This window comes from Barbus barbus (genome assembly GCF_936440315.1).
Source record: "Barbus barbus genome assembly, chromosome: 26".
NCBI classification, from domain to species: domain Eukaryota; kingdom Metazoa; phylum Chordata; class Actinopteri; order Cypriniformes; family Cyprinidae; genus Barbus; species Barbus barbus.
This window is the reverse complement of record NC_136754.1, coordinates 4420788-4438618: the sequence shown is the minus strand read 5'-3', so window position 1 is coordinate 4438618 and position 17831 is coordinate 4420788. Positions and strand designations below refer to the sequence as shown.

Sequence of the window (17831 nt, the reverse complement as noted above, 5' to 3'; positions counted from 1 at the left end):
ATGCAGCATGACATGAGGAAAGTGGGGAGAAAAAAAATAATTCACATACTATGCTCGTTTGGGAGTACAGTGTAAGAACAGGAAAAACACCCCAGCAACAAAAAGCATATAGTCAATCACACGACTGCAACAGGGGAGGTAATCCAGTTCCAGCAAGCAGCCATCCGGTCCTGCAGCCATTCTCGGTGCCGGTCGGTCACGCTTGTCAGGCTGGCGGTACAAAGCAGCGAAGGCGAGGGATCGAGGGAGGGGAGGTGAATGCATATCTGTGTATGTGCGTATGTGTGTGTGTATGTATGTTTTTTTAGGCCTGGAGAGCCGCCACGCTGGCATTTAAATCAAGTTGTCTCACTCCGCAGAATGTGATAGCGCCACAGCACGTTGGGAGGGGAGGGGGGGGGGGGGGGGGGGGGGGGTAATGCAAGAGCGTCTCACTGCAGTGCTCATACCGGGGTTGTTTTCCAACAACGACCTTGTCCGAGGCAGTGCTGGTATGAGAGAGCCGAAAGAAGATAAGATGGAACTGCTCAGCTGCTGACTGCAAGGCACTACAGAGGGTGGTGAAAACCGCCCAACGCATCACAGGGACACCACTCCCTGCCATTGAGGACGTCCAGAGAAAACGCTGTTTACGTCGAGCTTGCGGCATTCTTAAGGACTCCTCTCACCCTGACCATAGACTGTTTAACCTACTGCCCTCTGGGAGGCGCTTCAGGAGCCTCCGAACAAGGACAAGCAGACTCAGGAACAGCTTTTTCCCTACAGCTGTTTCCCTACTAAACTCTGCCCAATGATACCCCCCTCACACACCACTACAAACTCTTCACCCCTCCCCATCATTAAATCGATTAAAAAAAAAAAAAAAAAAAAAAAAAAAACAACAACCAATCTACACACTGAGTACTATGTACTGTAAATTTTTATTTCTATGCACTTTCAATGTTCATTGCACTAGTGTTTATATATCTTAATTTATAGCTTATTCATATCCATTTGTAATTATGTTCATAGTTTTTGCTCATAGTGTACATTTACTGCACAATCCATCTGTATAGTATGTTCATATCACCCATCTGTATATCATACTGATAGTATTTAAAAACTTGTAAATTATGTCCATAGTACTACTGCCTTATCTGTATATTTCTGTAGATATGTAACATATTGTAGCCACTGTATATCCTGTACCTCTGCTTATTGCACTTCTGGTTAGATGCTAACTGCATTTCGTTGCCCTGTACCTTACATGTGCAATGACAATAAAGTTGAATCTAATCTAATCTAATCTAATCTAAAAATTGTTTGGTCTTGGGGCGAGTAGCCGTATTCCAATTTTCACGGCAACTCTCTTTGTCCATTCTGGTCTCCAAATCCATAAATTTTTCTTTTCAAATCCGAAAGCTTCTCTGTGATGGTATCCATATTCCGGTTAATAGTCTAATAGTCTGTCTAATAGTAATGGTTGTGTTGATAGTGTAAATTATTTTCCAAATGCTTTTATCCCTGAAATTGTGCAAATATCAAATAGGACTGGATTTTTACAAACCCAGAGTAGGCATGTTTCATCTTTCAGAAGCTCATAACACATCACTGGTTTAGGTCATACCTGTTTCTCTTTCTCTTTACAACTTTGTATTTTCTCCCAGTGGAGACATCCCACCAGGTCCAGTGTAACTGAGAGCACGAGCTGTTTGGACTTTGGTCTTCTTCAGTTTCTCCACCATTTCAGCAAACACTACATTCTTATTTAAAGCAGGTCTTGGAGTGAAGGTTAGGCTTAGGGTATTACCTAATACTCACATGACTATGTGTGCGATATTGAATTTATACAACAGTTCAGTGCCACAAATGTATAAATAAATAAGAAACAACAACTTCGGAACTAGTAACAAAGGTACGCTGAGTTGCTTCACTTAAGTAAAAATTTTATTGTCACTGGGGAATGTGATGTATTTGTCATAGTGCCTAGTTACAATGGTTAAATTGAATTCTTTTACAGTTGAAACAGAAGAATTACCTTGTAATTCAAGGTTTGGCAGATTCAAGGACCAGAAGTAACTGTTGGTATATGAATAATATATAATAATAAAAAAGAGTGGGCACGACAAAAAAATGACAAAAAAGAGATTGTCACTGTATGATTTGTCATGTAGCTCAAACCTTGGAGCATGGACAAAAAGCATTTGTAAAATCTCAATCTATTCTCTTAGATTACACAGTTTCACCGTTGATCCCAAATATATACTAAACCCAGGATAGAGCGGTTGAGTGAATGTGGTCTGGACTCTGTGGAGGAGGGTCATTGTGTCAGAGACGCTGTAGAAGGACAGAATTCCTGCTCTGTGATCCACATACACTCCTATTCTACAGGAGCTGGAGAATACAGGGAGTTTAGTATGTTTGTTATTGTGCAAAATTAAGCGACTAGATTGAGAGTACTGCAAGTTCCAGGACTCATTTTTATATCCAAATAAACAATCTTTAGTTTCTCCTTTCCTGCAGATGCTCTTATACGACACTGACATTCCCATACCACCACTCCACTCCACTTCCCAGTAACAGCGTCCACACACACGCTCTCTGCACAACACCTGAGGCCAAACATCAAATCTGTCTGGATGATCAGGATACGGCTGCACTGTGTGAGTGAATGTAGCCTCTCTTTTGTCCTCAGACAGACGAAGCTGTTTATGCGAAGTGTTTGGATCCAGAGTGAGCTGAAGGGAATCTGATGAAAATGAAAATTTAATTTTAATTTAAACTGATGTAAATCTGCATCTCAGTTTGTACAGAACATGCATGTTGTATAAGTATAGCTAAGTATATAGAATATAAAATGTAAAAATACAGAATATAAAAATGAAACTATAAAAACATATCTATGTGAGAAAAACGTGTAAACGTGTGTGTGTGTGTGTGTGTGTGTTGTGTGTGTGTTTTCAATGTGACTTACACGGTAGGAATTCCTCCCTAGTCCTGGGTTCATTATTGAAAATAATGTTGATGTGTGTTACTAAGAAAATAAACACATGTAATTAGTTATTAGTGTTATATTCCATCTTTACTGTTTTATTACTGTTGTATGTCTGCACTATCATGTATGTTGCACTATGTCCATAATTTCTTCTGCACTGGAAGCTCCTGTGATCAAGTCAAATTCCTTGTGTGTGTAAACATACTTGGTAATAAAGCTCTTTTTGACTTCTGAATTCTAATTAGAATAGTTCTAATTAATAATTTAAATAATTATATGAAACAAGTATTACTTTCATATTGTCTTTTACTATACTCCAGTTTCTTCAACATTGTTGCAAACTATATTTTTTTCTGAAAGCAACTGTTTCTGTCACTGTACCTTGACCAGATAACGGTTCTATTTTCTCTTTACAGAACTCCTCCAGCATTTTTTTCAAGTGAGAGACACATTTTCTCACATCATTACAAGGGAGGACAGAACTGGCAGCAACTCTGGGAACACCTGTAGATTCCATAGGTTCAGAGAGAGACTGGAAACTCTAGAAAGAATAAATACACAGAAACATCAAAGATAAGAAGATCCATTATCCATTAAGGCTAAGCCCACACAAACATTCTGTGAACCCTTTGTTTGAGTTTTATTACTGTTATAGTTTTGCAGTGTCCATTTTTTAATCAAGTTCGTATCAAGTTGAAAATAAAGAATTAAAAACGTTACAGTTAACATTACCTACATTTAGTATTAAAATATTAAGTGGGTGTGCATGGGCTAACAATGTATTCACAGCCTCAACTCCAGCAGTATCTGTACTGTATTAATTTGGCAATTTTAATGTTCTCATGGGCTCTTCAGGCAAGTAATTGTCATTGATCTATACACTTTTCAGTCAGTAAGAAAGAATCTGCTTTAAATCTACATTGCAAGTATGTGAGAAGTATGTGAATATAAAAGACAAATGTTAAAGTCACTATGACATCCGTTTTGGTGTATACCATATAACTGGTATCAGATAAAACTTGAACTGTTATTTATATATATACAAAACAAAACTGGTATGTTTTGACGGATCTGGTCAAATGGATCTAATATATGAATTACTATGTTTAGTGTCTTGGATAATGGTTTTATTAAATTACACTTACAGTAAAATTAGGAAATAATTCTCTAGTCAAAAGACAATGCTTAGGACAACAGTCCTGCTACCTCTAAGAAATGGATGTGGTTTTCTGTGTGTAAAAGCTGCTCCAGCTCAGCGTCTCTCCTCGTCAGATCATCAATCTCCTGCTCTAGTTGCTTCAAGAGTCCTTCAGCTTGATTCACTTCAGCCTTTTCCTGATTTCTGATAATCTGTATCACCTCAGAGCGGCTTCTCCTAATGGAGCGGATCAGTTCTTTAAAGATCTTCTCACTGTTCTTCACTGCCGCCTGTGCAGAGCTCTGTTAGGACACACAGAGAATCAGATCATCAGTCTGTTAGCCACAGTGGGCTTCAGTGGAAATGGAAAATGTGGTCCAACACGAATCAGGTTGAGTCTCACCTTGTGAGTCTTAATAGCCTCTCTGAGCTCTTGAAGCTTCTTCTGTCTCTCTTGGATTCTCCGCTGGCATTTTTCTTGCATCTCTTCAACCCGATTCTGAGGCATGGAAAAAATTTAAACATTAGAAACCTTTAGTAAGCCTCAATGGACTCAAAATGTTTTAGGCCTCCTCCACACGAAGACGCGTTTTGCTGTATAACTTACGCATACATTTTTTACCGTATAGGCGTTTCGTCCACACGAAACCGGCGTTTTCGAAGAGTGAAACCGATAATTTTTGAAACCGGGTCCCAGGGTGGATAAATTTGAAAACGCCGTTTTCACGTTTTCGTGTGGACAGCGAATCCGTATATTTTCTGAAACGATGAGGTCATCAGCCCACGTCTCGCCCCTAATCAGACACCGCTACGTCACATAACAGCGACAACAACAACAACAATGTCAGACTACGGCCGTTTCTCAATATGCGTACTTGTCTGTACTTGTGTTCTTGTGGACTTGTGAAACGTCATCAGTCGCTGCCCAAGTACTGTTCCAATTCAAAGTTCACATCTAGCCAAGTCCAGTTCAAATCCCCGGATGTGTTCTTGATCCGCCCCTTTTACCGAGGATGCATCGAGAGGTGACTTGTGCGGACTTGATATGGGCCATAACCCAGAATTCAGTTCGTCCTCCCGTCCTCGAGAGTTCGTTCTTCTGAGTCGAACTTGGCAAGTCCAAACTCGAAAGGACGGAAGTCCAGACTCTGCGAACTTGGTATTGAGAAACGGCCTACGTGCCTGTGTTCGTGCTGCAGAACCTACTGAGCTCATTAGCTTTATTAAAGCAAAATCGTCTGCTTTGTGTGTTAGTTTGTATTCAGCGCGCAAGGTTTACGCACATGGTCCAAGTCTTCTTCTCTGTTTTTTGTGTATATCTGTGGCAGAATTACAGCGTGGGGCGTAGGTCTGGAAGCGGATATACCCCGGTTGGAGTTTCCGGAAGAAAGAGAGCTGGCGGGAGATTTGTTTCAGGAAACGTCAGGACAAATTAATTGATTCTAAAAGGACAAAACGGGGACGGTTCTTGAGTTGAAGTAGGTGGATATAATGGACGATTCTTCGGATGATGGTAATCAAGATATGGAGTTCCAAGAAGTACGATATAATAAAAGGAAAAAAGGAAGTAACACGCGTGATGAGTCTGAATATGAGAAACTATGTACAAGTAAAACCAGGGATCCAGGGCAAAGGATGTTGAGAAACAGTGAGGAAAAGGAAATAAAGGATCACATTTGTCAAACAAGCAGAGCAATACATGCATCCTGTTAAACTATCAAAAGCCATAGAAAAAGAAGTGGGATCAGTGAAAGGGGCAACATGTCTGAGCAATGGAAGAGTCTTGATTAAGTGTAAGGATGAAAATCAGAAAGCAAAGATTCTAAAACTGAAAACACTAGCTGGTGGTAAAATAAGTTGTGCTGGAATAGATGTGAAGAAACGTGGCGTTATTTCAGCAGTACCCTTAAATGTAACTATGGAAGAAGTAAAAGGAAACTTGATTGGAGGCAAAGTTGCTTTGGCTAGAAGATTGACGACATGGAAAGATAATGAAAAGTGTGATAGTCTTTCTGTGCTGTTACACTTTGAAGACAGCAACCTACCAGTCAAGGTGAAGATAGGTTTCATCAGTTATGTGGTACGGGAGTATGTACCCCCTCCTTTGCGTTGTTATAAGTGTCAGCGCATAGGGCATACTGCTGCTGTTTGCAAAGGGAAAATGCGTTGTGCAAAATGTAGAGGGGAGCATGATTATGGGAAGTGTCAGGAAGGAGCTGAGATCAAGTGTTGCAACTGTGGGGGAGAGCACAGCGCTGCATATGCAGGATGTCCAGTACAGCAACAGGCTCGTGAAATCCAAAAGGTAAAATCCACCCAGAATGTAACATATGCAGAAGCAGCTCGTAGAGTGAAACATGTAGACGATACAAGAATACATATTGAATGACAGAATGACAAATCAATGGAACAGCTGAACTTGATAAAGAATGACTCAAATGACAACATTAACATGAGCAAAACTGATTTTGTGGCATTTATCTGTGCAGTGGTGAATGGCACTGGGCAGGTAGAAAGAAGATCTGGTAAAATAAAAATTGTGGTAGAATGTGCAAACAAATTCTTGAACTGCATCGGTATATCAGCAGAGCAAATTCACAAGATACTACAGTCTAAAGAAGGGAGAACAGAAGGTAGTATAACAACAAATTATGATGCATCTCAATGTAATGATATATAACATTGTCATGTCTTTCCTGTTGCTTCATTGGAATGCCAATGGTGGTGGTGGTGATGGCGCGGTGGATAAGACACATGCCTTTGGTGTGAGAGACCCGGGTTCGAATCCACTGTGAGACACCAATGTGTCCCTGAGCAAGACACTTAACCCCTAGTTGCTCCAGAGGCGTGCGACCTCTGACATATATAGCAATTGTAAGTCGCTTTGGATAAAAGCGTCAGCTAAATGAATAAATGTAAATGTAAATGTAAATGCCAGAAGCCTAATCGCTAATGGACAGGAGTTTAAAAAGTATATTGTAGATATGAATAAATCTCCTGATATCATTTGTATACAAGAAACATGGTTATGCAAGTCATTGGATTTTAGGCTGAATGGCTATGAGGTAATAAGGAAGGACAGGATTAATGGTAGAGGTGGAGGGTGTGCAACATTCATAAAAGAAAATTTGATATATAGACAAAGAAATAATGAAGGTAATGCAGAGAGCATATGTATAGAATTAATGGGTACACAGGGGGTAGTCAGAGTGTTAAATTTCTATAATCCATGTTCAGAATTAACAATAGATATCCTGAAAAGTGCCATGGGAGAAAAGGCAAACAAAATGATTATATGTGGTGATTTTAATGCTCACAATTGTATTTGGGGTAGTAGGAATACAGATAAAAATGGAGAAATAATAGAAGAGTTCATGGAAGATAACTCTTTAGTATGTTTAAATGATGGCAATCCAACAAGAATAGACATAGCAAGAGGTGGAATGTCATGTTTGGATATCACAATAGTTTCAGCATCATTAGCTGGTAAATGTGTATGGTCAGTATCTAAGGATAATATAGGAAGTGATCATTTTCCAGTGACATGTGTAATTCAAAATAAGATTCAACTACAAAAATGTAATTATGGTGTAAGATGGATATATAAGAAAGCAGATTGGGGAAAACTTCAAATGTTATGTGAAGAACAATTCAAAAATCTGTCAGTAGAGGGTAGTGTTGATGACAGATATAATAAAGTAGTGAATGGCATTTATTTTGCAGCCTCTCAGTCTATCCCACTATCAAGTGGTATAAGTACAAGAAAGAATGTGCCATGGTGGTCAGAGGAGTGCTCGGCAGCAATCAGAGAAAGGAATAAAGCATTTCAGTTTTTAAAAAGAACACTCACCCCAGAAGCAGTCCTAGATTATCAAAGAAAAAGGGCTTATGTTAAAAAGATTATTAAAAGTACAAAAAGGACAGCATGGCAAAACGTTTGCGATACAATAGGGAGGGAAACCGAAATAAATGCAGTCTGGCGTATGATTAAAAAGATGAATGGAATTGACAGCTTTAAAAAAATACCTGTAATGGAGGAAAATGGGAAGGTAGCTATCACAGATAAAGACAAGGCTACTATGTAGGCTCAAACATTTGCTAAAGCTCATAGCATTGAAAATTTAGATGATACATTTTTAACAAGACGACAACAAATTAAGAATATCTATGGAGATGCTTGCAAGAAAAAGCAAGATTTTAATAGTATTTTGGATGATGAGTTTAGTTATTTTGAATTAAAAACAGCAATTAATAACTCAAAGAGTACCACACCAGGGAAAGATATGATAAGTTATAGAATCTTAAAGAAATTATCACCAAAAGCATTAGAAGCATTATTGGACTTATATAATTATATATGGAATGAGGGTATCCTTCCTAAGCAATGGAAAACGGCAATTGTGCTCCCTCTAGCTAAACCTGGGAAAGATATAACAAAATCTAGTAGTTATAGACCCATCGCTCTTACTTCTACACTATGTAAAGTAATGGAAAAAATGATTGTGAGCTAGGCGAATGAATTACATTTTAGAGAAAAGGGAATTGTTATCAACATTTCAAAGTGGTTTTAGGAAAAGTAGGTCTACAGCAGATGCTTTAGTATTGTTTGAAAATGAAGTTAAAAAAGCTTTTGTAATGAAAGAGTACATGATTGCAGTTTTCTTTGACATAGAAATGACACTTTGTGGAGGGAAGGCTTGCTGATATAAATTTTATAATTTATATATTTTTAAATTTTAAAATTTTATAATTGGGTTTTAGATTTTTTATTTGAACGCACTTTTCAGGTGAAAATTGGGGAAGAATTATCAGCTCCTTATAACATTCTAAATGGAACTCCACAGGGTAGTGCAATTAGCCCATTATTGTTTAATGTAATGATCAATGATGTTTTTGATAAAGTTAATAAACCAGGAATAGGATTGGCTCTTTATGCAGATGATGGAGCATTATGGAAGAGAGGCCGTAATATTAAAAATGTGGTTATTCAGGAGTCAATTAAAGAAGTGGAAGAATGGTCATTGGATTGGGGTCTAAAGTTTTCAGTCTCAAAAACACAATATATGTTATTCACAAAGAACAAGAGGAATGAACATTTAGATCTGAAGTTGTATGATCAAACATTGGAAAGAGTACCTGTTTTTTAATATCTTGGATTATGGTTTGATGGAAAATTAACATGGAAATGTCATATCAGTAAAATTGAGTCAACGTGTAAAAAGATCTTAAATTGCATGCGTACGGTTGCTAGTCACAATTGGGGAGCTAGCCGTAGTGCATTGTTGTGCATGTATCAAGCATTGATTCGTTCTTGCTTTGATTATGGATGTATTGTATATGGTTCGGCAACCAAGTCTTTACTGAAAAAATTTGATATAATTCAATCCAAAGCACTAAGACTATGTTGTAGAGCAGTTAAAACATCCCCTGTAGATGCAATTGGAGTAGAAATGGGAGAGATGCCTCTAGATATTAGAAGGGAAAAACTGGCAATTACGGGTAAATCTTCAACAATCAGCAAATAATCACCTTACTCGCAAAGTATTGGAGGAGTGCTGGGAATACTCATATGATGGAGGACACAGTTTTGGATGGAAGAGCAGAGTATGGGCTAAGGAATGTTGCATGGATAATAAGATCTTCTGTCCCAATATACCACTTACTGATACTCCACCATGGAAAGTCCCTGAACCGCTTGTAGATTTGAGCTTATTAGACAAGTCCAAAGAGGAGTACATTGGAAATGAGGTTAATGCTTTTTTAAATAACACATTTTATTCAGTACAACAAATATTTACAGATGGTTCTAAGGAACCTATCAGTCAAAAGGTTGGATTAGGTGTATATATTCCACATTTTAAAAAACAGATTAATTTGAGGTTGACTGATGAGATGTCCGTGTACACTGCAGAGTTAACAGCTATAATAATAGGACTACAGTGGGTCGAACAAGTCAGATCAAATAAAGTAGTAATATGTTCAGATTCTTCTTCAGCTTTAATTAGTATAGTACATGCAAGATCAGGCAGAGAAGATGTGTTAATGGAAGTATATTTATCATTATACAGACTGAAAGAGGCTGGAATAGTGGTGTCTGTTGGGTACCAGCACATGTTGGGGTATCTGGTAATGAAGTTGCTGATAAACTAGTAAAAAAAGCACTAGACAAGAGGGAGGTGGATGCTAAAGTACCTATGGGGAAAAGGGAGGCAAAATCGATTTTAAAGAGAAAGTTAATGAATAAGTGGCAAAATAGATGGGACAGTAGTAGCACAGGGAGATGGTGTAATAGTATCACACAGACAGTATAGAGGATACATTGCCAGGGAAGAAATAGGAAAGAAGAAGTATTGCTGTCTAGGTTAAGACTGGGACATACAGGGTTAAACTCAACACTGGCAATTATGGGGTTACATGAAAATGGATTATGTGATGTGTGTGGTATATCTGAAAGTGTATGTCATGTATTATTTATTTGTAGTAAGTATAATAGATTTCGGGATGTATTAGTCAGTTATTTGAAGAATGGAGAGGATAGAATGAAGAATGAGGATATTTTAGGAAAAGGTTTAATGGACAGACAGATATATAGAGCACTAATTGCGTTTATATATGATTCAGGTTTGGGATTTAGAATATAGTATGCTTGAAACGTTGAACCCGCCATGGGGGATGAGTGTGGACGGAGGAGCTGAACACGCAGCGCCAGATGAAGCTCAATGAAACCTCTATTGCAGGTATGTTGAATAATGATGATGTATGTGGGATGATAGAGTAAGGTTCAACAAGGAAATATAGGTAGATAGTCAATGGTCCATTTGCGAGAAGGAAAAGGAAACAGTTTTAAACTTCAGACTTAACACCCAAGGTTAATTTGCCATCCAGCACAGTAGGTGGCAATAATGCTCCTTAGGAGTTATCGCCATTAAACAAGAAGAAGAATTACAGCGCCACATATTGGTCTGGCATGTGTACTACATCGTTTTCAGTCGGTTTCAGTGATTCCGTGTGTAACTTACGCAGATATTTCCTGAGAAGACTCCGTGTTTACGGAATTTGAGGCAAAAAAAAAGATCGGATAGGGAGAGATCTGGCTTCGTGTGGACGTAGCCATAGTGAGGAAAGATTATCAGTTATCATCAGTTTGATTGAATGGTTTCCAGATATTTCCAATATAATATGTGATAATCTCATCATAGACTGCCTAATTTGCTTAATAACTGCAACTGCTATCTACACAGCTTACTTACATGTGCATACCTGTTTCTCTGTCCTCTCTGCGTCAGCTGGAACAGTATCGTGATTTTTGTGTTCATCCATCACACACATCAGACAAATACATCGCTGGTCAGTTCGACAAAAAGCCTCCAGCAGTCGGTCATGTTTAGAGCAGATCATCTCCTGGATTCGTCCAGCATCAGTCAGTTTATGCCGCTTACTTGAATGAGATTCCTCGTGACACTCAAAGTGAGTTTGGCAGTAAGATTCTAGACACATAAGACAGGACTTTATAGCTTTACGTTTTCTTGCAGTACAAACATCACACTCCACATCTCCATGTTCAGCGTAACTGAGAGACTGAGCCATCTGGTCTTTTGTCTTCTTCAGGTTCTCCACTATTTCATCAAACATCACATTCTTGTTTAAAGCAGGTCTTGGACTGAAGGTCTGCCTGCACTGAGGGCAGCTGTAAACTCTCCTCTGATCTTCTTGATTCCAGCAGTCTGTAATACAGTTCATACAGTAACTGTGTCCACAGGGGATGGTCACCGGATCCTTCAGTAGATCCAGACAGACTGAACAGCTGAACTGATCCTCACCCACTGAAATACTGGCTTCTGCCATTGCACTGCACATAAAATCAGACAGAGACTAATACAGCGATTTAACTATGCATAGCTTTCGTTTTCTCTGAAATGAAGACATAAAGGGTTTCCTGGGGTTTAAGGGACGTGTGCAAAACAGGTTATCTCAGCGCGGACAGGCCACCTCTGAAGCATTCGTTGCGCGTCTACATGGGTTGTGTGGTGGAAGTGATAGCCATGAAGCTTCGAACCCTTTGCAAAGAGTGGGTCGGATCGCGTATCAAACTGAAACCACAGTCAATTAATCGATAATAATAAGTTAATAAAAAAAAAAAAAACACATACGGGCACTTCTTAATTAATGGTATTTTATTGTTTAATTGTATTTAATGTATTAAACTTTCAATGAAACATTTGCAATGGGTCTGTAAAATGTTTTATGCATGTTTTGGCCTTGGTGTTGGTATATACAACATATTTTAAAAATTCATAAAGATTAAATCAAATCAATTTCTGCAAATTCTTGTTCTGCATCTCGCCAAGTGCCACTGTGCTGATTTGCATGTTGCTTTGTGTATGTGATACAGAGGTAGTAAATAGCATCGGTCATGACTTCTGTATGCAATTATTTTAAAAAACTATACAGTAAAGCAACATTAAAATCACCACAGTGGTACTTGTGGAGATGCAGAACAAGAATCTGGTGGAGTTTGCAGAAAACAATTTGATTTTATAATTTTATTATTTTTTTTTAAATGTCTGTATAGCAACGCAAACAGCATTTGTCATGATTTCGGTAGGCAATTATTATATATATATACAAATTAAGAATAAATTATGTAATAAAATATCAACGCATTGATTATTGTTTTTGTAGTTAAAATAGCCTAAATGAGATTTACCACAAAATAACGTTTTGTCTTGCATTCCATTTAAATAAAATGGTTAAAATTGAATGTTAAAAGTTAAAATTAAATGGATCAAAATTAAACAGTTTATGATTTTACATTATTTTTCTAATGTAAAAACGGGATCGTACGGGCATTGAAATGCGCTTCGTGTGAGCGCCATCTACTGCCCCAATGGTGCCAGATTAAATAAACTTGAGGACTTATTGTATATAATTGATATATTGTTATCGTTTGTTAGTATGCATGTTATATAATTTTGTGTGCAGGCAGTAAAAATATGGAAGTTAATAATTTTAGTCAGTTTTGTGTCGTTCTGCTGAATCTAGTATTCAGTATGCCAATAGCAACTAATGTACGTTTTGATCTTATTAACGTAAAAGAAAAAAAATATAAAGAAAAAAATCAGTTAAAAAAAGTTTTTAGAAGCAGTCATACTCTGTCATTTTTGGTCACCGTTTGATAAACAATCACCTTTTTTGCACACGTCTCGAAACAGGAAACGCTGTTGAGAGAACCCGCAAGGCTGTGTGTGTTTGTGTTGTCAAGTAGTTGTCTGTATTGTTATGTACGAGGAGGAACATGGCAGAAGCCAGTATTTCAGTGGGTGAGGATCAGTTCAGCTGTTCAGTCTGTCTGGATCTACTGAAGGATCCGGTGACCATCCCCTGTGGACACAGTTACTGTATGAACTGTATTACAGACTGCTGGAATCAAGAAGATCAGAGGAGAGTTTACAGCTGCCCTCAGTGCAGACAGACCTTCAGTACAAGACCTGCTTTAAACAAGAATGTGATGTTTGATGAAATAGTGGAGAACCTGAAGAAGACAAAATCTGCTCTCAGTTACGCTGGACCTGGAGATGTGGAGTGTGACGTCTGTTCTGGAAGGAAACGCAAAGCTTTAAAGTCTTGTCTGATGTGTCTAGAATCATACTGTCAAACTCACTTTGAGTGTCATGAGGAATCTCATACGAGGAAACGACACAAAGTGACCGATGCCACTGGACGAATCCAGGAGATGATCTGCTCTGAACATGACAGACTGCTGGAGGTTTTTTGTCGTACTGACCGGAAGTGTATTTGTTTGATGTGTGTGATGAATGAACACAAAAGTCACGATACTGTTCCAGCTGAAGCAGAGAGGACTGAGAAACAGGTATGAGCTGAAAATACATATTAATAGATTGTTAGTTTTTGCAGTTATTGTATCAAGTTGCTGGGTAGGCTAGTTAATGATATATCACACAAAATTAGAGATTTTGAGCTGCTTGTGGAAAACCAAGTCTTCTAATGTTTACAATTATTTGTTCATCAGAAACAGGTTGGAGAGACAGTAATAATTATACAGAAGAAAATTGAAGAGAGGCAAACAGAGCTTCAGAAGTTGAGAGAGTCTGTGCAGACTCACAAGGTGAGAATAAGAGAAAAATAACTGTCCGATTGAATGGATTGATTCTAATGGCTCTCTCTTTGCCATAACAGAGCTCTGCACAGGCGGCGGTGGAGGACTGTGAGAGGATCTTTACTGAACTGATCCACTGCATTGAGAGAAGCCGCTCTGAGGTGATACAGATGATCAGAGATCAGGAAAAAGCTGAAGTGAGTCGAGCTGAAGGACTCTTGAAGCAACTGGAGCAGGAGCTTGATGATCTGAGGAGGAAAGATACTGAGCTGAAGCAGCTTTTACACACAGAAAACCACATCCATTTCCTACAGGTTTGTAAATATTTACAGGTTTATAAAGCTGCAGACTCTTTAATGGACATTTGATTTGCTTTGATTAAAGCTTACTGTATAATTGTTATCAAGATTGTATTGTAATGAAAATGCCTAGCACTTGTACTTTCATCTGTGATCCTTTAAATTTCTTGGACTGTATTAATTCATATTCACATGATAATTTACATATTCACTTGTTGTCTTTTTAGAGTTTTCAGCATCGCTCTGTACCTCCTGCATCTTCAGACAGCACCACTGTCAGTTCTCTGCTCTCTTATGATGAAGTGAGAACCGCCGTCTCTATAATACGAAGTAAATTAGAGAATTTCTGCAGAGAGGAGATAGAAAAGATATCTGGTAAAGGTAAAGTACAGACTCATCTCGTAAAATAGAGTTAATAAATTAGTAAATAAATATTGTGTGGATGTGAATAATAAATAATAATTATTAATAACATTTAATTAATAATTATTGTTATTAGTACGTTATTAGTATTGATTAATAGTAATATTAATAGTTTAATAGTATTGATATCTTTATTAAATATCTGTTTGTTTCTGTATAGTGAATATCAAAATCCTCACACCCATCTCTGAACCCAAAACAAGGGAGCACTTCTTACACTGTAAGTGTTATAAATAATAATACAAATAAAGCAAACACTAGACAAATGTGTACATATTTAAAGGTGAAGTGTTTAATTTCTGTATTAACTGCACTAACAATATTGCATTAGGATTGTTTGAGTTGTCTGACAGCAAGCTCCAAACATTGGCAGACAATGGGAATGTTTTTTTTTATTTAGCAATTCTAGTGGCAAAAAATTACAAATTTTACTTACAATTTTGAATTGGCTTTAAATACATTTTGATGAAACCATTTCACCTGAAAACTTGTGTAAAAGATCAGTGATCTACTGTTGCTATTTGTGTATCTGTGATTGATTGTTGTGTCACTTAATGTTTTGACAATTAAGATTTCTTTATCAAAATTCAGAATGTCTTTTTTTTTTTTTTCTCCATCAGATTACCATCAGTTTACTCTGGATTCAGAGTCAGTGCATAAACACCTCTGTCTTTCTGAGGAGAACAGAGTGGGTACTTGCACTGCTACCCTGCAGCCGTATCCTGATCATCCAGACAGATTTGATGTTTGGCCTCAGGTGTTGTGTAGAGAGAGTGTGTGTGGACGCTGTTACTGGGAGGTGGAGTGGAGCGGGACTCGTGGTGTGGGAATATCAGTGTCATATAAAAGCATCAGCAGGAAGGGACGGGGTAATGAATGTAAATTTGGATGTAATGATCAGTCCTGGAGATTGTTCTGCTCTTCCTCTGGATATTTATTAAGTCACAATAACAAAAAATCTGAACTCCCTGTATTCTCCAGCTCCTGTAGAATAGGAGTGTATGTGGATCACAGAGCAGGGAATCTGTCCTTCTACAGCATCTCTGACACAATGACCCTCATCCACAGAGTCCAGACCACATTCACTCAACCACTTTATCCGGGGTTTGGCATAACCCAGGACTCATCAGCGAAACTGTGTCCTTTAGTATAGATGAATTAGAGCTTCTACAAATATATTAAATGTAGTGTACATCTAATGACAGTAACACTATATCAGTACATGGTTGACTGTGTATCATTTTGCATTTTTTTGTAAGTCATTTAACATTAAATATCACAGTTAACTTTAATTTGCCCTGAGCCTTTTGCAAAATTTCTTTCAATACAAGACATCCTCCAAATGGAGGCTAAAGTAACAATTGGAAATTGCATTGAAGATCCCACACCTGGAGAGTTTTCACCTCTTATGGGGCAGAACACAGGCACAGTCTCTTCATTAAACTAAATATCCATAAACTCTTAAACATTTTAGTATACCTTTTAGGTTATTTCTGTGGGGATGAGAATATTTTACCATGATGAGAAATTTGAAATGATTCCAAACATGTAGTAGGCTACTGTAGTAACTGTTCACATGAAGCATTGTTTATATTTTGGGTGATCTCAGCATGTATAGAGAAGAGAGAGTGAAGGGAAAGAAATGCAAATGAAACAATACTGAGGTGTGATCTACTCAGTGTGATTACTTCTCAGATGAGAATTCTAACTTTGCAAGAGAAAGTTCAAGTTTATTTCAAGAAAAGCCCCTTGATTTCTCAAAGAGCAGCACTCTCTTGATCAATATATCAGACGGGTTGTTCAGAAACCTACAGGCCATTAATAGAACAGGGGAGAGTATGCTAGAGTGGTCTCTTTGCAAAACAAATTTCTTATAAATTCTTACAAATTATTTCTTCTAAATAACTTATGATCATTTTGAAACAAAATGGAAAAAAAGTACCAAAATCTTTTTTTCTTATTTATCTGGAAGCGAAAACACTTAATTTTTAGATTATCTATTTGTTTAAAAATGTGGTTCACCAGTAGTAGGTGTTCACATTATGTATGTAATGTGCATTCGAGTTCATGAGATGGGGATGGGATGGGGGGGGGGGGGGGGGGGGGGGGTGTGCATTTCTGGTGTCCTAATGGCAGCAAACTTTGAACGCAGAACCATGAAAAACGCCAGTCAGGAATTTTGGAAATATTTAAAAGATGAGTGACTACATCATCTGACTGTTTTCTGAGTCATAATAACAGGTAGACTGTATTGTGGAGAACTTGTGGGAATATTGACCGATGGCCTGTTTAGGTGTTTAGGCCAGTTTAGTAATATTACTCAAACAACATGGCAGGGAGAGAGATGGAAATGGATAGTGACCGCATGGAAGACAGTGAGGTAGAAGTTAGAAAAGAATGTGATTGAGTTGAGAGAATGAAAAAAGACAGAAAAGGAAAGAATATACATCTAGCATAGCAGAATCAGAGAATGAAGGAAGAGAATCAAGCAAGGATTCGTGAATGTAGTAATTAGATATGAGAGTAAAGGAGGAGATAAAAAGTTTAATCTGATCAAACTAACAAAATTAATTAGGGGACGGGTTAGAGAAGTAAAATATGCAAGAGTGTTAGTAGATCTAAATCTATTGATGCATTGATTGCCTGGTTGTACGATAAGGAAACAATACGTACTTTCATGAGATTATGTAGCAAATATTGTAATACTATGTCAAAACGAAACCGCAGCAGTAGAAGCCATCCCTTGGAGCAAAGTAAATATAAGAAAATAATGTTGTGCCGGCATGATAAATGTAAGCAGTGAGGAACAGAAATGGGGCATTTAAACTGGTGAAAAGATCTAAATTTACAACATTTGATCCCATATTAACAAGTGCAGGC

The 17831-nt window shown here is 37.8% G+C and overlaps 2 protein-coding genes across 2 annotated transcripts; one reads left to right on the top strand and one right to left on the bottom strand.

Annotated features, from left to right (window-relative positions):
• Nucleotides 1-1906: 1906 nt before the first annotated feature.
• Nucleotides 1907-12030, bottom strand: LOC306846107 (tripartite motif-containing protein 16-like). The gene is made up of 6 exons (XM_079379225.1): nt 11373-12030; nt 4516-4611; nt 4181-4414; nt 3356-3515; nt 2954-3013; nt 1907-2728 (listed from the first exon to the last, which is right to left on the bottom strand). Exons 1-6 carry the CDS (start codon nt 11967-11969, stop codon nt 2199-2201), a joined length of 1677 nt encoding a protein of 558 aa, XP_079235351.1. The 5' UTR covers nt 11970-12030; the 3' UTR covers nt 1907-2198.
• Nucleotides 12031-13310: 1280 nt separating this feature from the next.
• Nucleotides 13311-16242, top strand: LOC306846108 (tripartite motif-containing protein 16-like protein). The gene is made up of 6 exons (XM_079379226.1): nt 13311-13983; nt 14143-14238; nt 14310-14543; nt 14756-14909; nt 15112-15171; nt 15572-16242. Exons 1-6 carry the CDS (start codon nt 13408-13410, stop codon nt 16102-16104), a joined length of 1653 nt encoding a protein of 550 aa, XP_079235352.1. The 5' UTR covers nt 13311-13407; the 3' UTR covers nt 16105-16242.
• The last annotated feature ends 1589 nt before the right edge of the window (nt 16243-17831 follow it).